This window comes from Nematocida displodere (assembly GCF_001642395.1).
Source record: "Nematocida displodere strain JUm2807 chromosome Unknown 2, whole genome shotgun sequence".
NCBI classification, from domain to species: domain Eukaryota; kingdom Fungi; phylum Microsporidia; genus Nematocida; species Nematocida displodere.
This window is the reverse complement of record NW_027138156.1, coordinates 52,703-68,164: the sequence shown is the minus strand read 5'-3', so window position 1 is coordinate 68,164 and position 15,462 is coordinate 52,703. Positions and strand designations below refer to the sequence as shown.

The following is a 15,462-nucleotide window of genomic DNA, read 5'->3' as shown; positions in this document are numbered from 1 at the left end:
GCCAAATGTATAAATTTCTTTATTTTTTTACTCCTGCACATGGGTTCAAAAATGTTTGGAGCGGAGGAAGTTGTTCCAGTTATTGAAAAGATAGTCGAAGGCACCAAGCCAAAGAACGTAGAAGGAGGTGAAACCATAGAGTTAAGAATAGGTATCAAAGGATACGACGCCGCAAGAGAAGCTAGATTCAGAGGAGAGGTCACTCTTCCCTTTCTCAAGAGAAAGGAGGAAAAGATTCTGGTCCTGGCAGACATCGCCCTCTCAAAGATTCTTGATGGCACAGACATCCCCTTTGTCCTGATTGACGACTTCAAGGGAAAGGAGAAAGAAAAGAAAGTCATCAGAAAGAAGCTCGTCAAGAAGTACCACTCGTTCATTTCAATTGCCAGTGTCTACAAAGTCTTTGAGCCTTCTCTATTCACCGGAAACAAGAAGCCCGTCTACATGATCAAGAACATCAACGAAATTAAAAACTACTACGAAGATGTAAAGAGAAAGGTTCAGCTTAACCTGAAAGCAGACCTCCTGTTTGGATTTGCCATTGGCACCACCAAAATGCCACTGGAACAGGTGGCCCAGAACTTTGCAGCTGCCATGACGGCACTTCTTGGCCTGGTTAAGAAGGGCATGCAGAACATCCGCTCTGTCCACATTAAGACTACACAGGGAAAGCCGGTTAGATACTATTAACTGGCCGTGGCCTAGAATAAAGATTCTTTTCTCAAGTCTCCCCTTCGGGTTTTTCGGGGTTTTCGGGTTTTCAGGGTACAGCACCGTACAGCCCAACCCAGCACCGTACGCAATGGTACAACAGCCCAGCGCCGTACGCAATGGTACAGCCCAACCCAGCCCGTGGTAGGTAGGAGGGGGTGGGAGCCAGCAATTTTTTGCAGTGGCTGTGATGGAAGACGGTATGGGTGATCTTAGAAAGAGAAAGAAACAGGTGGTGATTTATTGGATTAGAACTGCCATTTGAGGTATGAGAGGTTAGAGATGGAGTCTAGAGACAGGTAGTAGCTGGTGTTTTGTTCTTGGGTTTCTGTGCTGCTGTCTATTTCCCACTCTTCTGACGTTTCCATTTTTTATTCTAATTCTGATATAGCTTTAATGGTGCATATTTCTCTTTCCTCTTCTAGATGCATCGATATAATGGGTACCTGGAGGGTTATTTGTCCTTTTGAGAGGCAGGAGAGGGGAAGGGTGTACTCTCCAACGTACTTCTTTTCTTTGAGGAGGGTCCATCCCCCAACTCTGAAGTAAAGCTGGTCCAGGGGAAGAAACACGTTAAAAGTGAATAGTTCATCTAGGCGTGGAGAGTTAAGGTCCGCGGTAGCTTTTGAGGTGTAGTGGGTGTCGTTAAGGAACAGCTCAACAAAGAGCTTTGAGTAGATTTCTTTGTTCGGGAAGTTGGTGCTTTCTATTTGCTCAAGGGTCAGGGAGAGTGTGCCTTGCTGGAGGATGGGCCGGGAGGGGGCAGCAAACCATCGGTTGTTGACGTCAATGACGAATATTTGTCCGTGTGCAAGTTTTATCTCGTGTCTGCCATTTGTTTTTGAAAGAAGAAACTTCCCAATTAGGAAACCTTCTTTAACGGTAAAAACAGAAACGTTAACATCAGTAAAAAAGAAAAACTCACCATACAACTTCTTCCCGTTGCTTGGAGCACTTCTGTCAAGGACAACGCCTTCTTTTGAAAACTCTAAAAAGATAGGGTGGTTGGTTCGGCATATAACCACCCGTACCTGAATAAAAGTGCTCAGAACTGGTTCAGAGGCTGGCTCGGGTGCTGGTTCAGAGACTGGCCCTGGGGGGGTGGGTGCCTCTGTAGGAGAGGCACGGAGTGGAAAGTCGTTGATTTCAAGGGTGATGGGGACGGTGCCAAGGTAGTTCTTGCCACTGATGACATCACAACCACCAAAGACTTCGTCTTTTTCATAAATGACTATTTTAGATAGCTCTGTCTCATTCATAACGGGAACTAGGACTGTTCCGTGGTGAGGTCCTGTGGCAGGCGAGAAAAACGAAGGAATTTCAACGACTCTTCCTTCAGTAACTATGTACCCGCGGTAAGCGCCCGGGGCATCTATGTGGACGACTCTTACCTCTCTGATCAGGTTGTAGCGGTGCATTTTGACCTTGGCCATGCAGGCATACTCGGCTGAGAAAATAAGCTTGGCCTTGCCTGCGTTGGTGTTCCAGAAGTCAAAGGTGCCGTAGGCAATGGAGACACCCCGGCGGACGTTAAGGGTGAAGTGTCCTAGAAGGCGGTGGTTATCAAAGGCCTCCACCAAAAGCGTGGTTCTTTTGGTGTCCCGGGTGAAGAAGACAAAGTTATCGTCAAACCCTGGGCTAATGACCTCCCTGACGCATTTGGTCTCAAAGACCCCAAGGACCTCGTCTGAGAGGGCGCTGCGGTCGGTTTGGCTCTTCTGGTCCTCGTCTGAGTCGGTGGAAGACTCGTTGGTGGCTGAGGGGGTGGGGCTTTTGGCTGTCGGCGTCATTAGCTCGGCTGCAGACATGTGGGCGGGATCTTTGCCTAAAACCCGTTTTTCTTTGAGAAAAACGGTTGCTTTTACTGATAAGCTTTTGAAAGGTTTGCCAAGAACATCTATCATGTCGATAAGCTGGACTAGCTTGATGGTAACAATGGCCGACTTTGGCTTTTCTTCGTCGGTGACCTTATCTATCTGCAGCTTTGGGAAGTAGGCGGCGGAAACGTCGGCGTATCCTAGGCCGTTGGTAAGCGGGACAATCATTTGGGCTCTGGACTGCATGCAGACCTCTTCAATGAAGACGGCGCCTGTGGCCATGGGACTGGCCCGCTCATTTTTCCTAATTAGGATTTGTATGCAATCATCCAGGTTTTTTATCGGGATGTACGCTAAAACGTTACAGGCGCTGCCTCTAATCTTGGCCGTGCTTTTATCAGGTCGTCCGTTGATGCCTACTTCAACTGAGACATCTCCCTCCAGTGTAGTCACCAGGTGGTGGATGTGGACAACAATGACGCCAACGTAGTAGAGAGATTTGGGCTTAAGAGCAACGACAATTTTTTTCGGGTAAAGTGCTTCTTTAGCAATTGTTACCTGAATAACTTTTTTTATGGCAGTTGAGAGTCCGGGAACGTCCATGATGTCAACTATCTTTAAAGGAATGATGTTGAAGCCAACAACGGGCTGCTTAAGAAAAGAAAACTCGACCCCTTCAATTACTGTCTGCTCATAGGTCAGATTTATCTTTAGCCGCATGCTCCCCCTAAAAGAAATGTTCTGCAGGGTCACAGGCATGTCTATCCCAGCAACAGGCCCGCCAACCCGCGCCGTTAGCGTAATCTTTGAGTTCCAGTCTGTACGCCCCCCTTCAACGCCTGCTACCTCCAGGACCTGGTGGTTTTGCAGGGCCGAGGGTATAAAGTGAAGAAGCATGTCAATAACCAGCGACTCCTTATCCGAGCTTCTTATCTTGATGCCCTCAATCACTGGAGGCTGCCCACCAAGAGTGAAGCGATCAAGGCGAACGTCACTAACCATGGGAACTTTGACGTGCTGGAGGGCCGCGCCAACTTTCAGGAGAAGGATTTTGGAAATCGAGGCCTCTCCATACCGCCACACCTTCTCAAGCAAGTCGTTTATCCAGTCAACCTTCTCAAACTTTGATACCGACTGCTTCCTGATCGAAAAGTAGATAAAAGCCTCCATGCTCCGCTTAAACTCTCCAATCCGCCGAAGAAAGACAAAGCCAACCGCATAGAGCAGCGGAACGATGACCCACGGCTTAAACCCAGCACTTCCAAGGAGGTATCCAAAGACACCTGCAAAAAAGACCAGACCTGGAATTTGCAGCATTTTCAGGAAGAAGGTGGGCTTATCAAGGGCCAAGGCCCCTTCATACTTGGCAAGACTCTTGGTGTACTTTTCAGCGCTTGCCTGCTCTTCTCTGAAAAGATCATCTTCCTCAGACAGCTCTCTCCCTGCGTCCTCCACTCCGTTCATAATTACCTCAAATAAATAAACAATATACCCTTCTAACTCTCTAGGCCAGATGTTTATTCTGTGGGGCAGTAGATGATATCGTAGTGCTGTGCTGTGAAAAGAAGGCTTCCTATGGAAATACTTGATTCTCCTTTAATGAATTTCCTTATTTGGCCATCACAGATACTAATGATTTCAAAAGAAATGTTAAAAGCTCTGGAAAAGCCTTCTAGCTCTATTTCGTCAGCGTACTCGTTGGTGACCTCCACCTGGGCCTGGCAGTACTCGACAAGGTCTTTTTCAAGGAAGCCCTCAAACTCAGCTCGATGTGTTTTTATATATGCAGAGGTAATCATTCGAAAGTACATCAAGGTGTGGTCCCAGAAGATGCTATCTAAAGCCTCTAGATCAACAGCTTCCCTGCTGGATGCACACTTCACCACCTGAAACATTGGATCTGAGAACTCTTCAATCAAGTACTCCTCCACCCCGCTCTCTTTAAGGAGGCCGTTGACTCCCTGCAGGAGGTCAAGGAGCTGGCTGGGCGTTCCTGGGCCGCTGAGGAAGTGCTCAAGCACCAGAAAGATCGCTGAAAAGTAGAAGCAATTCCCGTCCCCCTTAATTTTTCTGATTTTTGCGTTTAAGACAACTAATTCTTCAATGGCTGCCTGTACCGGAGTGTCACGGTACTGCTCCACCAGAGTCTTCAGCTCCTGAAGGTTTCCAACCTGCTTGCATTCGTTGGCATTGGCTGAGTTCATTTCTGCAACAACAAATAATTTATTTATAAATACCCCTATGGCAAGAAAACACTCTGGGAAGAGTTATAACGACGAAGAAGATCTCTATTTAGGAGCAGAGGATAAAAAACAACTGGAGTCACTTCCGGAGATTGAGAGGGAAAGAATACTTTACGAAAGATACTCCGACCGACTGAGAAAAGCCGAAAGAAAAGAGCTGGAGCAGCGCGCAGGAAAGTTTGGGGAGGAGAGCGAGTCTGACAGCTTTTCTCGCGAGAGAGAGAGCCGGGACAAAGCCATTCCCCGAATAACCACCGCTAAGAGCAGCTACGACGTTTTCAAGAACATTGTTCTGAAAAGAGACACCCTCCTTAAAATTGTCTACAAGCGAATGATAGATAAGCTAGTAGGATACTACATCAAGATAAGACTGCCAAGTGGCTACTCCATCTACAAGATTCTCAGCATTTACGAGGGAAAGACCTATGAGGTGGGCGGAGGTGTCACCAACAGATGGATGAGCGTTGGCAGAAAGAAGGACCGAAAAGAAGTAAACATCCAAAGCATAAGCAATCTACTGGTAACAGAAGAGGAGTACAACGAATACACCAGAGACAACACCGTGGTAGGCGATAAAGATACGATCAAGCTCTGGAAAAAACTATCAAGAGAGATAGAGGAGGATCCAACCGAGGAGGAGCTTAACTACATCCTCTCACAGAGAAGAAGGTTCCTCCGATACGGCAAAGTAACCACCAGAAGAAGACTTGAACTGAAAGCCCTTCTTAGCAAGGCCCGGGAGGAGAACGACCTTGGGCAGGTGAAGGAGATAGAGAAGGAGCTAAAGGAAATAGGCGAGTGGGAAGGCAGCGCGTGTAAATAGCACAAGGCCCCTTCTAGCCGTAATAAAGACTTGGTGTAAATACGATGCCTCTTTTAAGCTTTTCCCCAACTTCGTCAATGCTTTGGGCTAGCGGCGTGTTCCCAAGAATCTTTGAGGCGACTGAAAACTCGGTGCATATCTCAGTGGCTTTCTTGATGTACTTGACAATGACGCCCTCAGAGAGCGGGGAGGCCGTTACAATCTCAATAAGTGGGCACCCTTCCATCCACATAAGGATTTCCCCTGAAACCGTGTGGTTCGGGCGTTCGTATGGAATGGAGTACTCTTTGAAGGTCTCTGAGACGTCCGCAACGATGGCGTCAATAAGGTTCAGGGCGTGTTTTAGCTCCCGAACTCTTTCTATGCGTGGGAGGTGCTTGATGTTGGTTGGGTCTTCTTCTAGCTGGTACTTCTCATGGAAGGTCAGGGAGAGGGAGGCAATGATTAGGTGTCCTGGTGTAATCGAGGAAACGTGTGGCGAGAAGAGAATTTCAGTGGCTAGAACGCAATCAATCGTGTTAAACTCGCATGCGGTCTTTCCTTTGAGCTTTAGGTCGGTAGATGCATCGATGTATCCTATCTTTTGCAGGAAAAGAAGATACCCAAAGTAGTTGTTCACTGAAAGACTCGATGCATTGGATGCCCGCAATGTTCCATCTATCTCGTCTATCTCTTTTTGTTGTACGAATGCCTTGTGGGAGATGGCGTAGTGCTCTGCAAAGGAGGGACACCGAACACACTCCAGCGAGGAGAGAGTCTTCCACATGGAGAGGGCGTCTGCCATGCTTTTAGAGAGCGTATACTCCCGTGGCTTCAGAACCATTGGCGTTTGCCCGTCCTCCGATGCCATAAGCACCCCATCCACCCCCACTGCCTCTTCCAGCGGTGCTACTGCCTGGCTTTGGGCCAGATCAAAGAATAAGGTATGTGGTACCGGCTTTTTTTCCGGCTTTTCGAGATTTTCCGGTTTCAGGTTCGGGGTTTTTTCGAGACTTTCGAGACTTTCGGGGTTTTCGAGACTTTCGAGACTTTCGGGGTTTGCGGTGGCATTGGGGGCGGGCAGCCCGATTCTTCTTTGGTGCCTGACCCTGATCGATGTGCCGTCCTGTCTCTGGGGGTGGGTCGTTACTGAAAGTACTTCAGCTACCACCCCCGTGCACAGTACGACGGTATACCCCGGCGTGGTTAGGGCGTGCTTTCGGGTTTCGGTGCTTCCGCCCGACTCGGTGAGAATAAGCGAGCTGTAGACCCGCGTAAGGGTGCTTGTCATGGCGGAAAAGACGTCCAGGTACGTGTCCAGGTCGGGAGCACACTGGGGACACGGGTCGCCCAGGGCCGCCTGGACTGCTCGGTCGTTTTGGAGCGCTTTCTTTCTTTGGAGCAGCTTTCTTATCTCCTGCTCCCTTTTGGACTTGCCAAAGCTTAGCCTAACCATTTCCTCTACCGAAAGGCCTTTGACCCGAAGAAGCTTGAGAACCATTCGTGGGGTGATGTAAAACTTGCTTTCTATCTTGCACGGCTTCCCCGTTTGCAAGCGGATAAGAACGTCTTCTGGGAGTATTTCCTGCCCCGCGTTTTCAATGATAACCGTTCCTTTGAGGTCGTACCCCCTCCTCCCAGCTCTTCCTGCCATTTGGGTGTACTCGTTGGTGTTGATTTCGGCGTAGGACTGCGTCTCGGTGTTGTACTTTTTCAGCGTTCTTAGCACAACCGTCCTGGCAGGCATGTTCAGGCCCATAGCCAGGGTCTCGGTGGCAAACAGGACCCGCAGAGCCCCCGTGGTAAACAGCATCTCCACGATTTCCTTGAGAATCGGCAGCAGCCCGGAATGGTGCATCCCAACGCCTCTGAGCAGCTTCGGGGTGACAAACGCGATTTGTGGAAGGTCTCTGTCGCCTGCCGGAAGCTTTTCCAGGGCGTCGTGGATAAACTCCCCAACCAGGTCCTTTTCTTCCCGGGTGGTTAGGTCAAGAGCCCCGCACAGAGAGAAGGACTGCTCAATCCGCGACTTGGAGAAGTCAAAGAAAACGACAGGCGCCAGCTCTCGCTGCACCAGGTCTTTGGCTATGCGGTAGGGCGAGTCAAGGACGTATGGCGCCTTGGTTTTGGGCTTGGTGCTCGAGCTTTTCGGCGTGTTCAGGTTTTTTGGGATGCTTGAAGTTTTCGGGGTGTTCGGAATGGGCGCTTTCAGGAACTCCTCCCTGTCCTGGAACTCTTTCACTTTTTGCTTTTCTCTGAAGACTTCAACGGCCCCAGCCTTTTTGGCTTTAAGGTACTCCTCGTGCGAGAACACCCCGGACTTGCAGAGCGTAGTTAGCTCGTCCCTGAAGTAGAGACAGTGCTCCAGGTCTACCGCCCGCTTTTCCGTGCCTATCAGATAGATGTCCTTGCTTTTGGTGGTGCATATCCACTCGCACATGTCTTTGGCGTTGGGGCTGGTGGCGCTGAGGAAGACCAGGGTTATGTGCCGGGGCAGGAGAATGATGACCTCTTCCCAGACAACCCCCCTCTCCCTGTCCCCTAGGTAGTGGATTTCGTCAAAGACAATAAACTCAACTTCATCAAGGATGCCGCTGGTTCGATAGAGCATGTTTCTTAGTATTTCCGTGGTCATAACAATGCACCTCCCCCCACTGTTGATTTGGGCGTCGCCTGTAAGTATCCCAACGCTCTCAAACTTGCTGGAAAACTCCCGATACTTTTGGTTGCTGAGCGCTTTGATTGGCGAGGTGTAAATAACCTTGGTGTTGTGGAGAGAGGAGATAAAGATGGCAAACTCTGCTATCAGGGTCTTTCCCGAACTCGTATGCGCCGTAACAAAGATACTCTCCCCCTTCATTAGGTAATAAAGTGACTGTTTTTGGAAAATATCTGGCTGGTAGGATATGTTTGGATAAGTAACTGAAAAGAGGTCGTAGTCAACGGGAAGCGCTCCTCTCGCCACCTCAATGACTTGGTGGTGCTCGGTCGTCCCGGCCTCAGTGGCTGCTTCGGGCGTCTCGAAACCCACCTCTAAATTCTGGTCAAGATGGAGCTTTGGGAGGCCTGGGATGTCTATGGAGCTAGCTAGGTGCTCAACGGGGACGTCTGCTGGCTGCTTCATTGTTTGCTGCATTTTTTATGCCTTTTCCTTTTTTCTGAAATAGGATGTCGCAATGGTCAAGACGTTCCAAACAAAGAACCATTTCTCTGCCTATTTTCTTCAACTCAATCTCTGACGAAGATAGAAGCACCTCCATTCGGGATGCTCTTGATCTCTTTGTTCGGGGCACAAAAGCCATCCCAAGGATCTTGAATCTCTCGTGCTTAACCATTAAAGATCTGCCTGCCCCCCGCATTGTTTCAGCGATCCAAAAAGTAGAAACAGCTGACTTTTCCTCTCGCATAGAAGAAACCAAGTACTGGCAGGAAACCTCGGAGTTTGTCCTAAACCTCGAAGGCAATCTTCTTGGAACCATTCCCGATGAGATATTTGAAGCACCTTCAATCGTGGGCATCCTCCTCCGGTCCAATCGCCTGGCCACCCTTCCCAGCCGGATAAGCAGCCTGTTCCGGCTGCGCACCCTTACACTGGCTAACAACCCGATCGAGTACCTCCCCGTTGAGGTTAGAGGGCTTAAGCTGAGCAACTTTACCATTACCGGGACGTGCTTTTTATCGGCCGAGGAGATGGCTGCGCGCAACGCTGCCATTGCTTTCACGAGCCGGGGCCTGGAAGAGCTGTGTCTTCGGTCGCTTGACAGCTCCCCAGACAGTCCGCGGATGCTCCCGGGGTATGAGAGGTGCTCCATCTGCAAAAAGCAGAGCCACAACTACCAAATCTTCTTCAAAAGTCTTCCATTCCGAGGGACAGAGATGCCCTTTGCGATTACCCTCTGCTCCAGCGCCTGCTTAGAGGACTGCCTCCGCTCAGAGCTTTAAAAACGCCCGCTGTTGCCTATGGCTGTTGTTGCCTGCGCCCGTTGCCTGCGCCCGTTGCCTATGACTGCTATCTATAAAACCTTATTTGATTACCTAATAAAAGCTTCATTCGAAGGTGTTTTTAATCAAATAGACTTCCCCTACCTATTTAATGAGCCTGGAAAGAGAAGAATCACCGATGCCACTTTGAATGTTTATCTTGCCTTCTTTCTCGGTCCACGCGGGAGCAATAACTCCCCAGCAAGGAATAATTAAGCTTGCTACCTCTTACAGCCCCTTTTTATTAGGCCAAACTTGGAGACGGGCTTTTATCATCTGAATCACATAAATACTTCATAAACAAACAGAATGATGGACGAGGAGAGAAGATATGCCTGGATAGAAATGTTTAGGAGGGGAGACAACCCAACATCCTACGACCACATCGGCGTAAAAGAGTGTTTCAATGAGTTCTTTGAAGGAGTCATGCAAATAGATAGGGGAAAAGACATTCAGAGGTACTACAGGATTTCCCTCCACTTGATAATGTTTCTCACCATCCAGCAGGTGATAAAAGAGGAGCTGGAAGGCAAAAAGGAGATTTCTCCCGAGGACCAGGCGATCCTTGAGCTGCGCCCCCAGGCCATTTTCTGGCCGGCCACCCAGAACATGCCTAAGCCGTTCATTTTCACCAAAGTCCCCCCTCTTTCTATCCCGGAAGAGAACCTCAGAAATATCAAAGAGATAGCTAAAGAGATCGCGGGAATTATGGGGGCACCTGACGTCTCTCCCCCGCGGAAGGCACAGTACAAAATACTTTTGCGGATTATTCGCGGGGAGGACGCCCTAACCAAGCACGTCTTCCTGGAGGACGACTTTAGCATAGATACGATCCAGCCAGTGTTTAAGCTGTTTATGAGGTACAAGCACAACCGAATCATCGACAAATTCTTCAGGCAGTATGAGATAGCCTACTTCCTCAGCTTCTACTGCCAGAACCGCTTTTCAAAGACAGCCGAGCCCTTTGCCGATGAAGACGTTCTTTTCTTCAAGCCTAGGAAGGGGGAGAACGACCTTCTTCCCGATGCCAGAGCCACCAAAAACCCACAAACCTACGACCTCAAGGTGTCCGACCGAAAGTTCATCATCGTTGTTGACTCGTGCATGCAAGAGTTCTCCAAGCGCCTGGGCCTGTCCAAAGCGATGGACACCCACCTCCACGCCATCACAAGAACCTTTCTCTCCCTTGAAAAGAGCCTGGGGTACTTTGAAGACTACACCACCGAGGCCCTGGTGGTTGCCTTTAGCTACATTGCCATCACTGGGTGCAAGAAGACTATCTCTCTTGCCGCTGTCTACGACGTCTACCAAGAAATGGGCTTTTTGTCTTCCTGGTACCTCTACGAGGATAGATTGCCTCCAGTCACCATTGAAGATCTGGTCCAGGTATCTATTATTAAGACATACAACAGTATTCTGCCGGCAGTTATGAGGAACCACCGCCCACACCGAAAAACGTCCACCCCCTCAACGCCAACAGCAGCTACACCCACCCAGCCACCTGCAGAGCACAAAGGCACCAAGTACATCCTCTCCCCGCTCTCAGGGCGAATGAGCCAAATACTCCCCGTTGACACCTCAGCCTCCAGAAGAGTCCTCTTCACTGAAGACCCTTCCACCAACCACCACTCCACCGACCACTCTGCACCCCACCAAACACCTGACAGTACCTAGCGGAGTGTCCCGTACTGTGCTCCGCCCGGACCTGAACCCCAACCCCAACCCATACACTTATTTATTTTTGTAAGAGAAGAAAAGCAGTCTATGGGACAGGGTTTGGAACGGGGTTTGGGACAAGGGTTGGGACAGGGTTTGGGACAAGGGTTGGAACAGGACGCGGAGGGACAGGACGTACAGGAACAAGGCTTGGGGGCAAGGTATGGGGTTATACCGTTGGCATACTCTGAGATGAAGGATAGAATAGAAAAAGATGTTGCTAAGGAAAGACCAAAAAAGCGGGTGCTTGTACTGGGAGAACAGGCTAAACTGCCTCTGATAGAGCACCACGGTGATCTGCAGGTGCTTAGACTCGCAATCCACCCCCCAAGCCAGGCACCTCCGATAAATGACCCATTCACTGAGCTGTGCATTAGCTTGCTAACCCAATACACCGACGTATTTATTCTATTTACGCATGATCTTACACCCCTTAACACCAGGTACGCCCGCGGGTACCTGAACTGTTTCTGCAGGCGAAGAAAAAGGTGCATCTTTTGGACAGTCACCTCTTAGTGCAGCAGTCACTTCTTGTACTTTTTGTTGTCTTTTTTGGACATAGTCGTTCTGTCCCTGGTTCCCTTTCCTCCCTCCCAGAAGTGCGAGGTATGACCAACCAGAGAGGCCTTGCAGCTCGGGTTGAGACAGGAGGGAGAAATGGAAGACTCTTCCCGACACTTTCCACAGATCATGCGATTGGCATAGACGGCCTCGTGGTCCTCCTGTAGATCGTGGCATACGTCGCAGGGATACCTTCCACCACAGCAAGGAAAGATAAAGATTCGGGTAGATTTCTTGTAGTGCTCGCACCGCCCCTCGTCTGCAAACAGGTGCTCTATGCCCCCCTCTCTCTTTTTGCGGTCTGTTTTACCCATTGGCTGCACCTCTTTGAAGGTATGCGCTGCTCCAGGTCTTAGAGTGAGGAGGTATCCACAGACACACCTCTTCTTGGTCCCTGGAGCGAGGGTGGACAGCTCCCCGCAAATGTCGCACATCACATTCAAAAGCACCTCCCGAACCTGAAAGTTGGTTAGGCCGTACGTCTCCAATCGCATCAGGTTGTTCTGGTTGGCACCTTCTACCACCAGTAAATGGAACGTTGTATCTATTTTTAGCTGGATACTGCACTTGGCGCAGTTAAAAAGGGAAGAGGTGTTTTTCTGGATGGTGGCCGTGCTTTGGGTGGCAGCTCGGTCACCTATCTCCAAAGCCTGGGGCGCTGAGCATCTTTTGCACTGGAAAGAGACTTTTACACAGTTGGCCTTCATAATCCGGATGTTTTCAGGGACGTACCTGAATTCAATAAAACGCTCAGTTGGTGTTGGGTGCGTGGGTGCTATGTCAAGTAGAACCCGCCCTTCTTTTTCTTCCGTTTCTTCAGGGGGCATCTCTATCTCAGCACCCCCAAGGACTTTTTCTATTTGGCTGAAGACGACCTGGCAGTACCTCTCATGCCCCATCCTCTCCCTGGCTCTTAGATACCCAATAGCAATGGCATCACAGACTAATTTATTGGAAACACCCTGGGCAGAGAGACTGTCTCGGTTGTAGTTGTACTTAAAAGATACTTCTGAGATGCCACAGGAAGAGCCTTCCCCAGAAATAGCGTACGTACACGTAACAATGCCATTCCCCTGATCGACCCAGACGCCTCCTCCTTTCTTCATAAGTAGAAATATTTAATAATTTTTAAGGGGATTATGAAAGAGGGCGTACTAGAGGGTTCTCTACCACAGGAGTACAGCGTACTTCTGAAGAGAACAATCGAAGAAGAGAGAAGGTACACCGATCTAGAACATAAAATAGATAACGAAATCATTTCAATACTTCTCAAAGAATGTCTCTCCCTCGACGAGGAGAAAGAGCACCTGCACAAAGAAATAGCCTCAGCCACCCAGCGGGAGGAGCACGCCGAAGAGCTGGCCCAGCAAATGGCCCTCCTTGAACAGTCGCTGAAAGAAAACGAGAAAAAAGCCAAAGAAGCCGCCAAAGAAAAGAAGCACCTCGAGGCAGAGGTGCAAAACCTGGCAGAAGGCATCAAAGTAGCTGCCAAGGCCCAAAAAGACTTTACCAGCCACGGCGCACAGCAAAGCCAGGAGCTACAAAGCGCCAAAGACACCGAAAAACACCTCAGAGACCAACTAGCGGTCACCGAGCAGGCTCTCCAGGCCAAAGAGCAGGAGCTGGCCGCCCACCAGGCCCAAAAAAGCGCCAGTCTTGAGGGAATGACCCGGCTAAAGGAGGAGGTGGAGCACCAAAAAGCCACCGTTCAGCAGAAGCAGGAAGCACTCTCCAAAAAAGAGAAAGAGGTAGAAGATCTCCACGAGAAGATAGAAGCCATCAAGCAAACCAAAGAAAGAAGAGAGGAAGAGTCTTTTGAGAGCGAGCGTGCTCTTAAGAGACAGCTGGACACGCTGGAAATAAAGCTGAAGGCCCAACCCGAAGACCTGAACGGAATAAAGGAGGAGTATACCAAGGTTAGGATGGAGAGTGAGATAAGCAAAGCCAAAGTAGAAGAAAAAGACAAAACCATTGCCATCCTACAAACCACCATCCAGCGCCTAGAAGATATCCTTTCCAAGCAAATGCAGTATGGGATGTGGTCCCAGACCCAGACCCAGCCCCTTACCCAGCCTCATGCCCAGTCCCAGCCTCATGCCCAGTCCCAGCCTCATACCCTTACACAACCCCAGACCTACCCTGAAATTGTAGATACAGAAAGGGAAGGGTTTGGCTTACCACAATCACCTGCCCGAACACAGCCACCTACCCCAACACAGCCACCTACCACGGCCCGTGCACCCCGGGGCAAAAGAGCAGCACAGAAGGAGAATAGCTCAGCTTCTGCACCCAGCACGGTCCGTGCACCCAGCACCAAGGCCAGCACACCTTTAATGTCCTTCTCTGCCACCAGCAACACACCAACCGTGGTTAGTGACCTGGGGGACGTGTCAGATGGTACCAGCACCCGAAGGGAGGTAATCGACTTTAACGAAGAGCTTAAAAAGACCAAGCGTGGCACAGCCAAGACCAGCACCAAGACTATCCCCCAGACCAACCCCCAGACCAGCACCAAGACCAGCACCAAGACCCAGCCCCAAGGCCTGACCAGCCCCCAGCCCCAGCCCCAGCCCCGGGACCAAGCAAAAGAAAAGAAAGACTTTAGTACACTCTTTGGCAAGACCAAAGGCAAGGGCGTATTTTCTGCGCGGCCAGAAGCCTCCTCCTTCTTTGCCAACCTTTCTTTTTCAGACTACGAGTCAGAGGGCAGGGACCTGTGAGGTTAGACCCTACCCATCAAGACGTCTGGAGATTTGGAGGTGTGGGATGAGGTACTCTTTGATTCTTCTAAACTCATAGAAAGTGAGTCTGTTGACTCCTATGATGGAAGTGTCAATGTCTTTGAAGCCTTTTAGTAGCTTATTCATTCTTACCTCTTTAAGTCTTTCGAGGAGGACTCTTATTTCCGAGACACTCTCCACACTATCACAGCTTTCTAAACAGACGTTCGCATTCTCAAACGTATACATATCAATCGATCCAAACTCATCCTCTGTTTCTTCTTCTTTTTCAACGGCTCTTTTCAGGCACGCAGTGGAGAGATAGTCTGGGAGGTGGACAGTGCAGAGAGAGGAGTGTTTCAGGAGGAGGGCAATGTAGAGGGGTACTGTGGCAGGTACCATCGGTGAAAAAGGGCCAAAACTTCCTTCAATCATTTCCAGCCTACCAATGCTAACTAGAGGAGTAATGAGGACTCTCTGTCTCTGGGCCAGGAGCATTTCTCCCTCTCTCTCGCGACGAACGCGTCCTGTAATGTTCTGAGCAAACGACTCAGCTGCTCGTGATAAGTTAGACATTAGAATAAAATTTTCATGAGACGAGAAGAGCCATTTTACATGCGCTTTGTCCGGAGAAGCCAGGAAAGAAAGAGGGACAGGGAAACAACGGTTAAAGACAACATATCCTCCGGGCTGAAAGAGAGCATTGGGTATGAAATACTTCTAAGAATGGGGTGGAGCAAAGACACTGGTTTGGGAAGAAACAGGGACGGAAGAGTCTCCATTACAGGACTTATTCAAACGGGGAAGAGGCCCAAGGTCGCTGGGCACGAGCTAGATTACGACAAAGCAGTTAGCGAGTACAACCACCTCTTAAAAGAGGCGCACACAAAAGAGGGGACAATTTAATTTTT

General features: G+C 49.6%; 12 protein-coding genes across 12 annotated transcripts; 7 read left to right on the top strand and 5 right to left on the bottom strand.

Annotated features, from left to right (window-relative positions):
* Nucleotides 1-39: 39 nt before the first annotated feature.
* On the top strand, nucleotides 40-690 carry NEDG_00567 (large subunit ribosomal protein L1Ae; the record flags this gene model as incomplete). Its single annotated transcript, XM_067687985.1, has 1 exon — nucleotides 40-690. One exon carries the CDS (start codon nucleotides 40-42, stop codon nucleotides 688-690), a length of 651 nt encoding a protein of 216 aa, XP_067544082.1.
* Nucleotides 691-1,082: 392 nt separating this feature from the next.
* Nucleotides 1,083-3,992, bottom strand: NEDG_00566 (uncharacterized protein; the record flags this gene model as incomplete). The annotated part of the gene is made up of 1 exon (XM_067687984.1): nucleotides 1,083-3,992. One exon carries the CDS (start codon nucleotides 3,990-3,992, stop codon nucleotides 1,083-1,085), a length of 2,910 nt encoding a protein of 969 aa, XP_067544081.1.
* A 53-nt stretch (nucleotides 3,993-4,045) lies between these two features.
* NEDG_00565 (uncharacterized protein) lies at nucleotides 4,046-4,732 on the bottom strand (the record flags this gene model as incomplete). Its single annotated transcript, XM_067687983.1, has 1 exon — nucleotides 4,046-4,732. One exon carries the CDS (start codon nucleotides 4,730-4,732, stop codon nucleotides 4,046-4,048), a length of 687 nt encoding a protein of 228 aa, XP_067544080.1.
* A 37-nt stretch (nucleotides 4,733-4,769) lies between these two features.
* On the top strand, nucleotides 4,770-5,594 carry NEDG_00564 (uncharacterized protein; the record flags this gene model as incomplete). The annotated part of the gene is made up of 1 exon (XM_067687982.1): nucleotides 4,770-5,594. The coding sequence occupies one exon, from the start codon at nucleotides 4,770-4,772 to the stop codon at nucleotides 5,592-5,594; it is 825 nt and encodes a 274-aa protein (XP_067544079.1).
* A 13-nt stretch (nucleotides 5,595-5,607) lies between these two features.
* On the bottom strand, nucleotides 5,608-8,697 carry NEDG_00563 (antiviral helicase SKI2; the record flags this gene model as incomplete). The annotated part of the gene is made up of 1 exon (XM_067687981.1): nucleotides 5,608-8,697. The coding sequence occupies one exon, from the start codon at nucleotides 8,695-8,697 to the stop codon at nucleotides 5,608-5,610; it is 3,090 nt and encodes a 1,029-aa protein (XP_067544078.1).
* Nucleotides 8,698-8,741: 44 nt separating this feature from the next.
* NEDG_00562 (uncharacterized protein) lies at nucleotides 8,742-9,515 on the top strand (the record flags this gene model as incomplete). The annotated part of the gene is made up of 1 exon (XM_067687980.1): nucleotides 8,742-9,515. One exon carries the CDS (start codon nucleotides 8,742-8,744, stop codon nucleotides 9,513-9,515), a length of 774 nt encoding a protein of 257 aa, XP_067544077.1.
* Nucleotides 9,516-9,863: 348 nt separating this feature from the next.
* Nucleotides 9,864-11,228, top strand: NEDG_00561 (uncharacterized protein; the record flags this gene model as incomplete). Its single annotated transcript, XM_067687979.1, has 1 exon — nucleotides 9,864-11,228. One exon carries the CDS (start codon nucleotides 9,864-9,866, stop codon nucleotides 11,226-11,228), a length of 1,365 nt encoding a protein of 454 aa, XP_067544076.1.
* Nucleotides 11,229-11,318: 90 nt separating this feature from the next.
* Nucleotides 11,319-11,786, top strand: NEDG_00560 (uncharacterized protein; the record flags this gene model as incomplete). Its single annotated transcript, XM_067687978.1, has 1 exon — nucleotides 11,319-11,786. The coding sequence occupies one exon, from the start codon at nucleotides 11,319-11,321 to the stop codon at nucleotides 11,784-11,786; it is 468 nt and encodes a 155-aa protein (XP_067544075.1).
* An 8-nt stretch (nucleotides 11,787-11,794) lies between these two features.
* Nucleotides 11,795-12,937, bottom strand: NEDG_00559 (uncharacterized protein; the record flags this gene model as incomplete). The annotated part of the gene is made up of 1 exon (XM_067687977.1): nucleotides 11,795-12,937. One exon carries the CDS (start codon nucleotides 12,935-12,937, stop codon nucleotides 11,795-11,797), a length of 1,143 nt encoding a protein of 380 aa, XP_067544074.1.
* Nucleotides 12,938-12,970: 33 nt separating this feature from the next.
* On the top strand, nucleotides 12,971-14,551 carry NEDG_00558 (uncharacterized protein; the record flags this gene model as incomplete). Its single annotated transcript, XM_067687976.1, has 1 exon — nucleotides 12,971-14,551. The coding sequence occupies one exon, from the start codon at nucleotides 12,971-12,973 to the stop codon at nucleotides 14,549-14,551; it is 1,581 nt and encodes a 526-aa protein (XP_067544073.1).
* A 9-nt stretch (nucleotides 14,552-14,560) lies between these two features.
* NEDG_00557 (GINS complex subunit 2) lies at nucleotides 14,561-15,127 on the bottom strand (the record flags this gene model as incomplete). Its single annotated transcript, XM_067687975.1, has 1 exon — nucleotides 14,561-15,127. One exon carries the CDS (start codon nucleotides 15,125-15,127, stop codon nucleotides 14,561-14,563), a length of 567 nt encoding a protein of 188 aa, XP_067544072.1.
* A 39-nt stretch (nucleotides 15,128-15,166) lies between these two features.
* NEDG_00556 (uncharacterized protein) lies at nucleotides 15,167-15,457 on the top strand (the record flags this gene model as incomplete). The annotated part of the gene is made up of 1 exon (XM_067687974.1): nucleotides 15,167-15,457. The coding sequence occupies one exon, from the start codon at nucleotides 15,167-15,169 to the stop codon at nucleotides 15,455-15,457; it is 291 nt and encodes a 96-aa protein (XP_067544071.1).
* Nucleotides 15,458-15,462: the final 5 nt, after the last annotated feature.